Genomic DNA, 14,794 nt, shown 5'->3' with positions numbered 1-14,794 from the left:
GCAGTCGAAAAGGAGCAGAAAATTGCTTCCAGGGCTGCGGACCAGACAAGATTATATTCAAAGTCTTTGTGAGGGCTTTGCCTTAATGGGGCCCTGGCATCACATACACACGTGTGCACACACACACACACACACACAAACACACACACAGGTCTGCGCTGCTATCCTTGCTAGGACTCGGCATTGACTTCCAAAAACCTAATCCCTAACCTTAATCGAAACCACTTCATGTCTAACCTTGTCCTTAGGTTAACTTAACCAGAATTCTTATCTCTAACAATAAACCAGTTCCTCAGAAATGAGGCTCTGCGTCATTAGGCCCAGGTTTTGGTCTCCAAAGAGGACTTCTGGTCCTGACAAGGACAAAAGGGTCCCACATATAGTGTACTTGCATGCCCCTTTTATGCATAGACATACAAAAAAAATCACACACACAGAGGTAACACTATAACCACAATAACCAATAGGTTAGCAGGAGATTTTGCGGAGAGCACCCAGTGTGAGCGACATTTGAATATTTACAGGCTGAGCTCTGGGATATGTGGATAAATGGACCATTGCAGTCATCAATACTGAAGGAGAGGAGGCATTGTAGGGGGCAGAGAAGGGCAGTTCAATAGGTTAATACATTGGCCTTTCACCTTTTGATTCTAGTTAGGGACATGTCAGCACAGAGATTTGATCGCACACAAACTCGACGACATGAACCTGAAGCACGAGGATCAGAGCACTGTACAAAAGTCTTTCAGAAAAAAACCGAAAATAAGACTTTTGTGAGAGAAAACAATTCCATTCGCTGTATGTATTGTCTGTCTCTGTATTATTTTTACGTGCATTTTCAGAATTTTTTGAAAACGCTGTTAAAATCCACAGTTTCACGATGCACAGACACGCGGGACAAGTTATGTTTTTATCTTTACCTGTGGCCCCTAAAAAAAAAAAGGCATAGCTAGTCAAAAGCTACAGTGAATAATGGAGGGAAACAATTCAAACGGTAACAAATGGATTAACGTTCACCATGTTTGACCACGTTAGCTTACTGCCGCATTTCAAGGTAAAAGCTTCCACTGGGTAAGGAGGAGATTGTAAATAATGAAACAAAGTAATTGCCCTCTGCCGACAATAATATCTCTGGATGAATATTTCACACAAGGTAAATTGCAGGAGAGTTGCAAAAGGGTTTTATTGTACTGATGGATACATGGAAAAAACAGACAAATAATGAAAAAAAAGAAATAAAACAAGGAAAAAGAAACACATCTGCTCCTGTAAAGCATGAATATTTCAAATGTCCTCAGGTTAAAAGCATGTGTACGGTTCAACACAGAGTCTAATCTACACTGTGTTCTCCTAAGTCAACGGCCATGGAGGGAGGGAGGGAGGGAGGGAGGGGGCTGTAGTGATAAAGGTGAGGGAGGAATGCATTGTACTGTTCAGACACACTTTGTATGAAAAGATGAATTGATCCATCTGTACGCAGCACTTAGACCCACTCCTCTACCCGGTCATTACAGTGGGATAAATCAATATTTAATATCCCCCTCTAACAGCCACAGTGGATGATCTTAACCTCTCCTTAATCCCATTTATGTTACTTTTCCAGAATCTCCTTCGTGTAAGCTCTCACTATGATAAACTTCCAAACAAGAGACTGGGGGGGGCGCTATTAAAGACCAGACAATATTTATGTCAGGTGAGGCACCTTCGTGAAATATTAATATTCTGAAACTGACCAAAGTGAAAGCTTTTATCAGGGGTGTTCAAACCCTTCTAGTCCGTTGGCTTGTATCAGCAAAAGGCTCTCTCTCCTTCGCGCTCATTTCACCCATGAATTACAGCCTGCTGTTCTTTTTTTTTTTTTTTTTGCAGCCAAAAGGATGAAGATGATTCTTTTAGCTGACTTGATAAAGTGTGTCTCTAATTTCTAACAGGGGGCCGGTGTCAGTCGAATGTAAGAGGGTGACGCTGTAAACCTCGCGGTGATTTGCATGGGCTCAAAGTGTGGAGCGTCGGGCTTGTTGTCTTTCAACGGGACGTGAAAACGGGAACATTAAAGAGATTAGTTGGATATTAGAAGGTGTTTCCACTGACTTCGAATGAGGGATTGTAGCCGAGGATTCTGGGATTATTATTAACTCTCAGTTAGGTTCAAATGAGGTCGATTTCCTACATTTCCTACACAGTATTAGAGCTTATGACCCCACGTGCAGCACACTTCTCACAGACAAAAGGTTGATTACAGGTGAGGAGTGACAGGTCATTTTATGCAGGCCGGCTTTTTCTGATGATGAAGTTTGAACAGCTAAGTCCATAAATAAAAAGCAGAAACCAAATCAAATCCATCACGAGACAGAGCAGGTACTAGCACGCCGAGGAATTAGCTCTATGGGACAACGGGCAGCGCTTCCTGTTGTAAATAGCTCTTTACAGGCATTGTTCCTTTTACTGCTTTCATCAGCTGAATGGCTGACCACGCTGCGAGACAGGGAGCAAGGCAGCTTTGTCAGCTTCATTGGCTCGGACTTAAAAAATCTGTTTGGTTTAAAGTATAATTTTCACCTAACACGTTGCAGTTATAAAAATGTATACTAAAATGATATTATGTTGAGCTGGCTTTATGTGATATGGACTAAAAGTAATATTCTGGTATATTATAATGATCTATCTATCTATCTATCATAGAAAATTTACAGAATATATATAAATATTTATAGAATATATAATAATAATATAATATGGTGGTGGTAGCGACAAACGCTCTTAGGGCCTCATTTACTAAAGCTTTGCGCGTGCAAAAACGTGCGCAAACTGGATTGCACACGCAAATTTGCGTTGATGCTGATCTACTTACTAAGGAGTGCGTCCCTCAGATGGGCAAAATAGCACTCGCAACCCATTTAGCGTGAGGAAAAAATGTAAATATGTTATTTTAGCACGCGCAAAAAGTGATAGCGATCTGCGTAGGTTACGCAGAGTCCTTTGAGTCGTCTCCGACTGCACAAAATATTTTTTAAGTGTCCGTCACTCCGTCAAGGGACAACGGAGACGGCAAGAGCTGCGATTGGTCCTCAGGACAGGCTGAGCTAACGCTTCTCTGTGCTGGCTCACAGTGAGCACCGAGCGTCCACAGAGGCGGAGCTGATCACCGCCGACAACGTCGCTGCCAAACTATAAATACGTCATATCTTAATACACACAGCACATGTTTAGACTCTAAATAGTCAATTTCTCGCCTCAAATTATCTTAAAACTGCGTTTCCGTGACACAGAAAAGTGAGAAACGGCCACTGTTTCAACAACAACAGTCTTTCTCTCTCGGACGCCATTGCTCACTGTAGCCAGAAGCACAACAACCTTGTGCAGCGACCCCTACTGATCGGGCGGGAAATTGCATCGCGTATCCGTCACCACGAAGCAGAAGTATGAAGGCTCGAGGGGTCTCCGTGGTTACGCAGTCGGATAAGGCATTACGCAGTTGGAGAAGTATAATGTGGCCTTTAGAGCAGGGGGGTGGGACTCTGTGTGTGTCCTCTGTGTGGGCTGCACTCATTTATCTGCTTCACTTCAGTAAAAGCATGGTTGATTGCCACCTGTATCGACACTGATCTCTCCCAAACATCAAATTAGGGGTGGGGGGGGGAGTCAAAATAGATATTCATTGACTTTTTTGCATATACATTGACCTAGTTGAGGCTGTTGGTTGAAAGTGTCAGGTGCTGAAATATTAATGAGCACCGCTCCCAGTTCCTGCCTGCTCCTCACAGCCAACTGGCAACGTGGCACCGAGCTGAAGAGAGACGAGGACAGCTTTTTTTTTTTTTTTTCCTCTCCTTGATTGACTCATCGATTGAAGATATTTTTAAAGGGAATCCCTGGGAGTGTGTACTCCTGGTACAAAGCAGCCCAATCCCGTGTCAGGGGACGGAGAGGGGGCTGCGAGTCTGCTTTAATTAGGCAGAGACTTCAGAGCTTTTTCTTAACCCCGAACCGGGCACTGCCATGGCCCGTCACGGCCCCTCACACCCTTCGAAAAAACACAAACTCGCACGAGCATATCTACATTAATTGAAGTAAACAGATATGTAGAAAGTTAACTGATGCCAGCTCTTATCAATATGACCACGCTGAACATGGATTAAAGAAAAAATCACCATGTTCCACTTTCTTTACACTTTCTTTGCTCCAGTCTGTCGACTGGGAGACCTGAACAACTCTCGGTGGTCAGTTACTTGCTTTTAACTTTCGCGGAATGGAGCAGACGTGAATCGGTAATTAGACACAGAGGCCTGTACGAACAGTCGTCGCTAACCTTGCAGTTGTTGAGGCCCACAGAAGCGAGAGCGGACAGCTTCGCCTCCATGCCCTGCTGGTGATGCTGCAGCTGCTCCCTCTGGATCTGCTCCCTCATTTTCCTCGCCTCCTGGATGGCCTTCATCACCGTGTCCTGGTCTCCAAACAGCGCGGTGGAGTTTAGGCTGGACAGGATATCTATAAACGCACAAATGCGTCCATTAGTGTTTTTTAACTTTTTTTAGCCAAGGTACATTTTTTTCACACATGCACCACCAAACAAAAATGGTTAAAAAATGATATTCTGTAGCCTATATTAACAATTTAGTCATTCTTATCAAAGTGTCTTGAATATTTATATCCATATTATTTGCAGATAATTCATTATTTGTTTTCAAAAAATGTTTTTAGACCAATTAGGTGAATTTGGATAATTTCCCACGGCACACCTGACGATCTCTCGCGGCACATTGGTTGAAAAACACAGCGTTAGAAGACAAAGTGTGGTAAAAGTAGCTAAATATAATGATACTACTTCTCAGTTACGTGTAATGATCTCTTTTTAATCTTTAACAACACTCAGCACGAGGTACTGATAGTTTTTAAAAGTTGTAATTATTCAATTTCTTGACTAATTGTGATAAGTAAAATAATAATAAGTTAACACTTGAGATTAGGGAACACATCTTCACCATAGGTGCTTACTGACATGCATAAGTAGCACACTATTAAGCATGTATTAACACCTTATTCTACCTCTATTACGACATGAATTAAGAGTTTTTCCAACATAAATTGTTAATATGTGCTTAATATTTACTAATTAAGGGCTAGTATGCTAGTTATATGCATGTTAGTTAATGGTGAATATGTGTTCCCTAATCTCAAGTGTTACCAATAATGATACTTATTATTTAGTTGCCGCTTAAAAACAGCATTCAACTTGACTTAAAATGACTTATTTTGAAGTAAACTGATGATCTTGATCACAAGTTTAACAATTCAAACTTGTCCAGTTGAACTAATTGACATTTTTAAACCTAAAAGCCTCTATGTTACAATGTGGATTACACAGAAGTGTGTGTGTTTTTTGTGTGTAGTGAGTCCTTTGGAACTCACCGAGGGATGAGCCCCGTCCCAGTGCTCCCAGTGGACTCGGGATCCCGCCCTTGACAAGGAGACTGTTTGGGCTGTTTTTACTGCCGGGAAACAGGTTTTGCGTCGGGGATGTGGGCGACTTGACCATGTCTGCGGTCTTCGTCCGGGCGGACAGGTTGAGCGGCTGTGTTCCTTCCTCCTGTGACCGGCGAGAGATACGAGTGTGAGAGAAGACAGATGTGAATAGGTGGCCCCTCTACGCCTCTCTTCTTGTCGAGAGAGCTACAGAGCAGATTCCCTGTCAGCACATTCTCTCTGTTTCTCTGTTCCTGCTTAATTATACGATCCCTATCCTGTCCCCACGACTCCTGTGCCGATCCTCTCCTCGCAGTTGCCTGGCGCTTTTGTTCACGCTAATTAAAGCAGATTCTGTCTCTCTGTACGTCTTCATCTGTTCTCCCTCTCCTCCTCCTCCTCCTCCTCCTCTCTCTCTCTTGCGCTTGTGTCTGCACTCTGGTTTTGCGAAGAATAAATAATGACCGGATAACAGCGGCGCCAGTGATCAAAGACAGCTGTTCCATTCATCAGTTGTCGACTTACATTATCTACTTCATTAGCTTGTTTTTCTAATTCCATTCCTCATTTGTGAATACTTGCTCTTATCGTACGCTTTGATATGCCATTCCTGAAAGAAATATGAGAAATCGCACTCGACTATAGTTCTATATTCCATTCTCTAGCTCTATATTTGCTGGTTGTGGCCTTTTAGAATAGTTATTATATGATATTATAGATAATAGTTGACAGTTGTAAAATCACAATGTCACATATTACAATTGAATTCAATTAAATACAATATTGGTTTATTTTGAATAGAAACATTTGCATCCCAGTGCCCAGTGTGTGTGCGTGTGTGTGTGTGTGTGTTAGAGCTGAAACGATGAATCGATGAATCAATTATTAATCGATTACTAAATTAATCGGCAACTATTTTGATAATCGTTAATCGGTTTGAAGCTTTTTTCATGATTAAAACAAGATTTCTGATTCTTTCAGATTCTTAAATGTGAATATTTTCTTGGTTTCTTTGCTCCACATAACAAAGAAATCATTAAAACTGAATCATTTTGGTTTGTGGACAAAACAAGACGTTCAAGAACGTCGTCATTCCCAGGTTTGTGTGTGTGTGTGTGTGTGTGTGTGTGTGTGTGTGTGTGTGTGTGTGTGTGTGTGTGTGTGTGTGTGAACAGCAGTCCTTTAAATCAGATTAGAGCTCATGCTGTCGTTAGTATTTTTTTTTTTCAAAGCCCAAGTGTCTCCCTGTCCAAACATATGGCTCACGCATACACTGCCCCAAGGCCTTGTTATTGCTGTGCCAATAACAGTTTGTCATGAAAGCAGACAAACAAATCCTAAGGCAGTCTGATTCCGCTGGACTGTGGACACATCTGGGACGTGTGTGTTTGCTTTGTATTTGCATGTGATTTGTTACACTTGTTACAACTTATTTGGCCTTTTACTATTATGATAATAATATTTAACAAGAAGTGGTGTTGTGTTAATATTGGCATGTATGAATTTGAGGGCATTTGGAGATGAAGTGATACACAGAGAATTGTACTCAATCTTTCATTGTAAATCCCATAAGGTAGAAGGACTGTGTGTGTGTGTGTGTGTGTGTGTGTGTGTGTGTGTGTGTGTGTGTGTGTGTGTGTGTGTGTGTGTGTGTGTGTGTGTGTGTGTGTGTGTGTGTGTGTGTGTGTGTGTGTGTGTGTGTGTGTGTGTGTGTGTGTGTGTGTGTGTGTTCAACGAGATGATTTATCGTCCTTCTCCATTGTGTTATTATTCAGCTCAACTACTCCAAATGGCTGCATGTTTCTGATTATGGCCTGGAGTGAGTGGGGATGATGTACAGTATATATATATACATATACGGCCTCTCCTTGTGCATGGAGGTCGAGTGGAATTCTGCCACACGGCAGCAGGAAACACACATCCTGCATTTGATTTGTTTACAAAGGGAAAAAGAAGACATCAATCCAACGTTTGATTCATTTTTGTCCGCGTTTGTGTCGCACTATTGCAACTGTTTAAATCAATTTAAACAACAACAAAAAACACACACACAATAATAACTTTTCATTGTGAGGAAAAATTAGAAACCATGTGTTCCGCAAATTACTGGCTTGGAGCAGCCGTCGCCATAGCAACCACATCCACAAAGTTCTGGTTAGGAGAGTGGGGGCCTTGTTAAAGCGCCACAGATTGATGGCCTGTTGGAAGTCGGGCTCTGCAGCGGCCAAGTGAAGTGACGCGGTGAACGACAACAACACACACAGAGATTCTGCTTCATTCAGACTATACGCTACAAACAGAGCCGGGTTAGGTCAAGTGTTGGGCGGTGCGAGGGGTTGAAGGGAATGGAGCGTTCCGTACCTTGATTTGAGTGATGGGGCTGCAGGAACTCTTGTCGTTCTTCAGCGAGGAGGGGGAGATGGGCCCGCTGGCATTGATGGGCTGGGGGAGCGGAGGCATCTTGGATCCAGGGGAGACCTGCATGCTGGCAAGCTGTGCTGCATACAGTTGCTGTAAAGAGGAGAATAAAAGGCGTCAACATCCGAAATCCAGCAAGTTTTACATTCTCGTAGTCTTTTCCTCTCCTCTCTGAGAACTCTTTTTACATCTTTTCCTCTCTTTCCATACAGCTGGCAAAGAACCTCCACCAAAGGTCTTAACTGTATTTCAAAGACTGAACCCTGAGAGAGGGACAGCCGTTTTAAAAACCACACAGAGATGGCTTTCATTCAAAATACTTACGAGCTCCTATGTTCCACTCATCACAGAGTTGAAAGTTTGCTGACTGGTTCGCGAGTGTATTTCGTTAAAAAAGATCTCTCGTTTCTCTCCATCTACACGGCTTTCCTGTGGAAGTTTCTAGCCTGTGACTTGTCTCTGCACTGCCACGTGAGACGGGGCCTAATTCCGCAACAGTTAGAAACCGAAAACCTCAGCTGGATCGCCATCACAGACGAAATATTCCTAACGCGAGCGTTATTGAGTGCTCAGAAAAACCTGCACAAAGAACAAACAAATCACCGTTATTTTCCCTCGGGTTAAATCAGTAAGACGGTTCCCCGACGGTTGGTGACATCACCGCACAAGTGGTTGGTTTGAAAAAAAAAAACGACTGGCAATAACACTCAGGAGCAGTCATGCCTGTAACAAGGTTGAACTCCATTTAAAGTAACCATTTAAACTGTCACTGTGGGCTGATTATGTGGCAGATTCTACAAAGAGTGTTTAAAGATGCTGATACGAGGGTTTGGGAAGTATTTTAGAAAAAAAATAAATCTGGTGAGCCACAAATTGTCTTTTGGATCCGATATTTTAAATAGTGATAAAAGTGTTATCATATTATGTTGTTTTATCTTGTTAAATCCTTTAACAATGACCGAGTCGTTTGATTTAATGGTTTATTTTTGTACTTTTTTTTCTGTCCATGCAGAGCCCAGCACTCCAGCACTGCTGAGAACTTCTGTCCACCCCAGGTCTGCATTGATTTGGCCACCAGGTAAGCGATGAAATTGGCTTTTGTCTCCTGCGGGAAAAAAACGGTACGGGGTCTGGTCCAATAAGAGCTACTGTCTGAGAAAAGAGTTTTACTTCATGTAGCCTTAGACCTCACTTCATCAAAGAGATTGCACCCCTTAACTCCCCCACTGGCCCACTTACTTCAGTCCAGGTAAACGTTATGGGTCGGTTGTGCTTTTCACTTTCGATGGCCCTGTCAAGGAGAGTCTAATTTCTGGTGCTCTGGCCAATCAGCAAAGCCTTCCTCATTTACTGGTTAGACTTGGCCACGTACAAGCCTTGCATTTGTGCAGATGGAAAAAAAAAAAAAAAAAGCCACCCAGCCAGCCTGGCTGGCCTCATCTTCCGTGGTGTCGGTGAAGGCAGACAAAGCGCTTTATGTCCGCGCGCACATATCTCCACATATAAACACACGTGTGCTCCTGTAAGAAACTTTATCACTGCCGTATACGCGGCGGCACGTAAGCTCCATTCGGCAACGGAAATGACAGACTGATTATGTTCCTACAATGATACCACTGCCCCCCCCAACCCCCCACCACCTCACTCACAAGCAGCCTTTTGTCTCAGGAGTGGAGCGAATTCTATTTTCTCCTCGTCTGAGCTGGACTTAGTTAATGTCAGAGAATGAGAGAGAAGATTCTTCATTCGCCTCCTGTCTCTCTCCGGGGCTGCATGTGAGACTCGGAGCGACAGCAGCGGCGGAGTCTGTCGGACAGATGTTTGCTAACAGGCTTGTCGCTCTGTGTGCGCGGCCCTGACCTTGAGTGGGGAAGAACTTTTTTGTAAAGAGAGCGTAATTAGAGATCGCCTCGAATTAGTCACAGTCAGGAATCAGGATGCGCCCTTTTTTCAGCACTGATTTGCAGGTCAGTGTATAGGGCTGCAATGATTACTCAAAAAAAATTCCTTTTCGTGTTCGTTTTATCTCGCGATTATTGTTGCACACGGACCGTTTTAGCAGACGCACACCACACATCCGGATTTCAGCTGCGAGTGAAACAGCCCCGTAAAAAAAGCAGAAAAAATGTCCAAAGTGTGGGACCATTTCACGCTTAAACAGGAAGCCAACAAGGTGCAGTGTAACCACTGTAAACTACAACTGGCGTATAGCACAACAGCACGTCCTCAACGATTCAGCGTCTGAGCCCAAAGCATCCAGTTGTTGACGCTGCCGGCACACGCTAACGTAAACATTGATGGGGAGGGACCGTATCTATGTTCCCCGGGTCCTATGTTCCCCGCTTTGTATGTGACCGGGGAACATAGGACCTTTTCTCTGAAAAAGGGTTCTATGTTCCCCGCTGTTCACCCAAAAGGACCCGGGGAACATAGGACCCTACCCTAACCCTAACCCTTTACCCTGGAGCTCCACACCCAGGCTTCCACAAAGTGGGGAACATAGGACCTTTTTTTGGGAAAAACGGGGAACATAGGACCCGGGAAACATAGGTACGACTCCCATTGATGGGTTAGCTGATTTAATGTAGCTTACTAGGGCTGCAGCTATCTAATATTTTTGTAATCGAGTATTCTACCGATCATTCCTCAAGAGCAGGGGCTCTCAAAGTTTTGATACCTGAGGGCCAATTTAGGAACCCAACATTGGACTGAGGGCCCCCAAAGGAAAAAAACGAGGAAAAAATCCCATTTGTAATAATTTTAATGACCAGATTGCAGTTCTACAGTTAACACTTATTGGTCTATATCCAGTAATGTCCAATAAACATTTAACAAGCTTAGTAGCTCCTGGATTAAAACTATCAACTGCCAGCGCCATTGGCCCGAGGGCCGCACTTTAAGAACCAATGCTCAAGAGTAATCAGATTTTTAAAATATAATAATAATTTTGCATTTTGCGTCCTCGATTAATTGAAAAATAATTGGTTCAATACTCGATTACAAAAATATTTGATAGCTGCAGCCCCAGTTCAGTGCCATGTGGTTAGAAAGAACGACTCGCTTTGTAACCAGGAACAGTCAAAGAACAAGAAATAAATCAGAGGGCAAAGGAAAGGTGTGTTAACACGCCGTACACTGCTCAAGGATTTTTTTTTTTTTTAAAGTCAGTGTTCAAGTGTGTTTTGTCTTTGATTTTATTCCTGCTCTGTGGTGTGGTTAGACACAGACTATAATAGTTTGACATTTCACGAAGAAAGAATTTCAAATCCTTACAGGAAGTTGTCAATAGAATGGGCAATGAGGTGTCAAAGGCTGAGGTATTACGCTTCCTGCCAAGGCTGCATGCTCTCCCTAAGCAGAAGACATCTGCCTGCTTCCCACTTGTCTTTCTCACGTCTAATAGCCTCTTCTTCACATCTACTTGCCAGGTGGGGGCAGCAAAAGGTTCATGGTAATGAGGGTCAAGCTGAAAGTCAATGTCCCAACTCTGGGGTATTGGAGGAGTAAGTGAAAGCCTGAGAGGAGCTTAGGACCCTTCTGTGTCTATGTGTTAACTTAAATACATGTTCCAGGACAAATATAATAATTGTGTTCATGGAAAAATGAAATAATAGCTAATGAGATTTCAATGTGTGTGCTAAAAAGAAATCTGGCAAAATGTGCCTGTGTATAGTAAAATGTTCTTTGGGCTTAAGGCAGGAAAAACTTCATACCGTTTTCCATTATCTAAAGTGTGTGCGTATAAAAACCAGTGTTATGATAAGTGCAAGCAATATTTGTTTTCCCCTCCTAAAAGCAGCAGTGTTTTTTTTTTATTATTGGGAAAAATACCATAAACTAGGGAAACAGACAAACAGAAAATCTGAGGTTTTTCTCCTGACCCCTGTGTTTCCCTTGTTTCCCAGTGGAGTCAAACAGATCTCAGCAAGCATGGATTTAAAGTGAGTGCAGCACACCCAAGGTCAGCCTGTTAGCCCCTGGTAATTAAAAACATGCCCTCTGGAGGCAGCAGAGGTTAAATGTGGAGGTTCACTTTTCTGCCTGTGACATTTAACTGAGCATACGCAGTCTGCTGATAATGATGTTCGGCATTTTTTTTTTTTTCAAAGCGTGACGTGCATTTACAATGAGCAGCTTCTGCTTGTATGGCTTGATATGAAGCATGATCACTTCCTTTCTTCTGACTTCTATGTCTGCTGCAGCATAATACTTTGTAGAATCACAGCATAACAATATAAGACATTGGTTCTCAAAGTGCGGCCCGGGGGCCAATGGTGGCCCGCAGAAAAAATTTTGGCGGCCCGCAGTGAATTACTGCTGATAGTTTTAATCCAGGAGCGACTAAGCTTGTTAAATGTTTATTGGACATTACTGGATACAGACCAACAAGTGTAAACAAAAATACTGAGTATTTAAATGGTTTATATATGGTGAATTTTAGTGTATTATTGGGTTATAAGCAGGTAGCTACAGCCCCCAATTACTAGCTATTTACCCAGTAAATATATGGTAACAGAAATGTGTTACTTGGTATTAACCTGTAATTAGAAGGTAAGAACAATGGCCAAAATACTGGGTAATTACCCAGTCAATTATAAAGCGTTATTATATTAATGCTTAAATTACATTATATTAACGCTTATATTACTTAAAGCTAAACTGTAGAACTGCAATCTGGTCATTAAAATGAGTACAAATGGGATTTATTTCTGGGTTTTTTTCCTTTGGCGGCCCTCAGTCCAATGTTGGGTTCCTAAATTGGCCCTCAGGTATCAAAACTTTGAGAACCCCTGATATAAGATATTTGTCAGAACGACAAATAAATACAAAAATGGTTTGATAATTAAAAAATAATAAAACAAAAAAAAAGCCTGACACGCGTTTGACGAGATCAGTATAATCGCATAATCTTCTATAATAATATAATCTCTCTTTGTGTTTGAAAGTGTGTGTCTGTCTGTCAATGTCTCGTTCACCTCTGCGTGGCCTGGGCCGCTGAGCACTGGGCTGGATATTGAGGGCATTAACTGTGCCTCAGTGCACCGCACCATTTAAAAGGCAGCACAGCGCCAGCCCCGTTTGCCACAAGGCTTGTACAGGCTCATTGCCCATGGCGACCAGGCAGGCTGACCCAGGCCAGACCCAGATGTCAGGAGCGGAGGAAAAGCATCCTGGTGCACTGTGCCGATGCTTTCCAGTATGGCTCAACATCTGTCTCATCTGCTGGCACCCAACCTGCTCTGCTCTTACCCCCTCCTCCCAACCTTGTGCATTTATTTTTTTCCTCTATTTCTATCGTAGTTTTATCTACAGTATTAATATAAAATATAAATGAATGTTTCTCTCTGCCTTTCACAAACAAAATCCACTAAATGTACGTGTGCGTATTTCTCCAAGCCGATGGGCTCCAGAGACGACGATCACCCCCCCCCCACCTCCACCAATTCAGTGTTGCTCCTTGCATTATCCACTCTATCTGTCCATCTGTCCCTCTGTTCACCGCTGCCTCCATCCAGCTGCTCACCTAGCCCGTCCTATTAGCACAGAGCTAGCGTAGCAGCACTGCTCTGGGTTACCTTCAAAGACCCCACCTCCTCAGCAGCTGCTCTCTACAGTATGTCCGTTCTCTCTTTTTCTACCATCCTCCTCCTCCTCCTCGTCTCTTTCTCGCTTCCTCTTTCAAAGTCAAAAGTGCTTCACATGTTACATCTGTACTTCACATCCATTTACATCCAAACAAAAGATAATACGCAGTTTGATGAGCTCCCACTTTCTTCCTGTGTTCTCCCACACTGTAACTCTCTTATCACCCGAGTCTACTTGGAATCTGGTGCTGAAAAAAACTGTGCTGCTTTTCCTCTTCAGAGCGGAAACATGAGCTGAAGCTGAGTCAGGTTTATCATGGACCTAAAGAGAGATGTCATTACATTGCAGCTGATTAGTAATTGCAAAGGGGGTTTCTTAACTCATCGAAGATTTAAATACATTTAAACTAAGGGCCAATTCCAATTCCTATTTTAACCCTCAATCTTAACCCTCAAGCTCAACCCTTAATCTTAACTGACCCTCAAAACCAAGTGTTGAGGGTTATTTTGTCACTTAGAAATGGGACACCCCTTAAATGCAGATACCGTCTTCAGACTGTAGGGGGCAGAATAACACGAAAGCTGCGTCCAGTCTGTCAACTCCAAAAAAGAAGAAGAACACATTTACGTCAGGATTATTTATTACGATCCGTTTGTCAGTCAAGTTATTAGGTTGTCAGTTAGTTATAAGATGATACTCATACAAATACCACAACCACGGACATATTCAGCTGACAGTTACCACACACCACGACTTATTGAAAAGTAAACCATAGCAAACGATCGCTTGTCCGCACCGGCTATTGATAAAAGATCGTAAAATAAAAATAAATGTTACGCAACAATGACGTCAGTAATCCATAATGGCCTAAACTAAGATAATACAATGGTTTTCATCATTTTTATATCTCTATTAACAAAGAAAATCCATCTTTGTTATGTGAAAACAGGCAATGCATTCTGGGTAGTGATACAGCTCTTAAACTTGCCCCTCAGCTTAGTTTTTCTGAGAATCGGGACAGCACTTGCACTAGAGGGAGCGCGCATTTTTGAGATTGAGGGTTAAGCAAGGAATTGGAATTCACCCTTAAACTGCAAACAACGTAAATTTGCAGATATTTGTTTTGAAGTTACGATCGATTCATCGAACGTATTTATCTTGAAAAAGTCTTGTTTACCACCTCAAAAATAATATCGGCGGTTTTAGCGCACATTTGCCCTATGAGAATTTATAGTGTTGTGATAGTCTTCATTTGGGGTTAAAGGAGGTCAAGCCAAGCAAACACAGACGGCATGAGAAAAGAAAAAGACGAGTGACACACACACAG

The 14,794-nt window shown here is 42.6% G+C and overlaps 1 protein-coding gene across 4 annotated transcripts in view; it reads right to left on the bottom strand.

Annotated features, from left to right (window-relative positions):
- sox6 (SRY-box transcription factor 6) overlaps positions 1-14,794 on the bottom strand; it is a 172,080-nt gene that overhangs the window by 21,386 nt on the left and 135,900 nt on the right. For 3 of the 4 annotated variants that reach the window (XM_083890973.1, XM_083890975.1, XM_083890974.1), the window contains 3 exons: positions 7,825-7,974; positions 5,410-5,587; positions 4,310-4,488 (listed from right to left, as the gene is read on the bottom strand). In XM_083890973.1, coding sequence (XP_083747099.1) covers positions 4,310-4,488; positions 5,410-5,587; positions 7,825-7,974 — 507 coding nt within the window. The remainder of the gene's footprint in view (positions 1-4,309; positions 4,489-5,409; positions 5,588-7,824; positions 7,975-14,794) is intronic. The other variant, XM_083890976.1, reaches the window with a different exon arrangement.

This window comes from Microchirus variegatus (genome assembly GCF_963457635.1).
Source record: "Microchirus variegatus genome assembly, chromosome: 6".
In the NCBI taxonomy this organism is placed as follows: Eukaryota; Metazoa; Chordata; class Actinopteri; order Pleuronectiformes; family Soleidae; genus Microchirus; species Microchirus variegatus.
The sequence above is the reverse complement of the archived record's forward strand: the minus strand, read 5'-3'. Positions and strand labels throughout refer to the sequence as shown.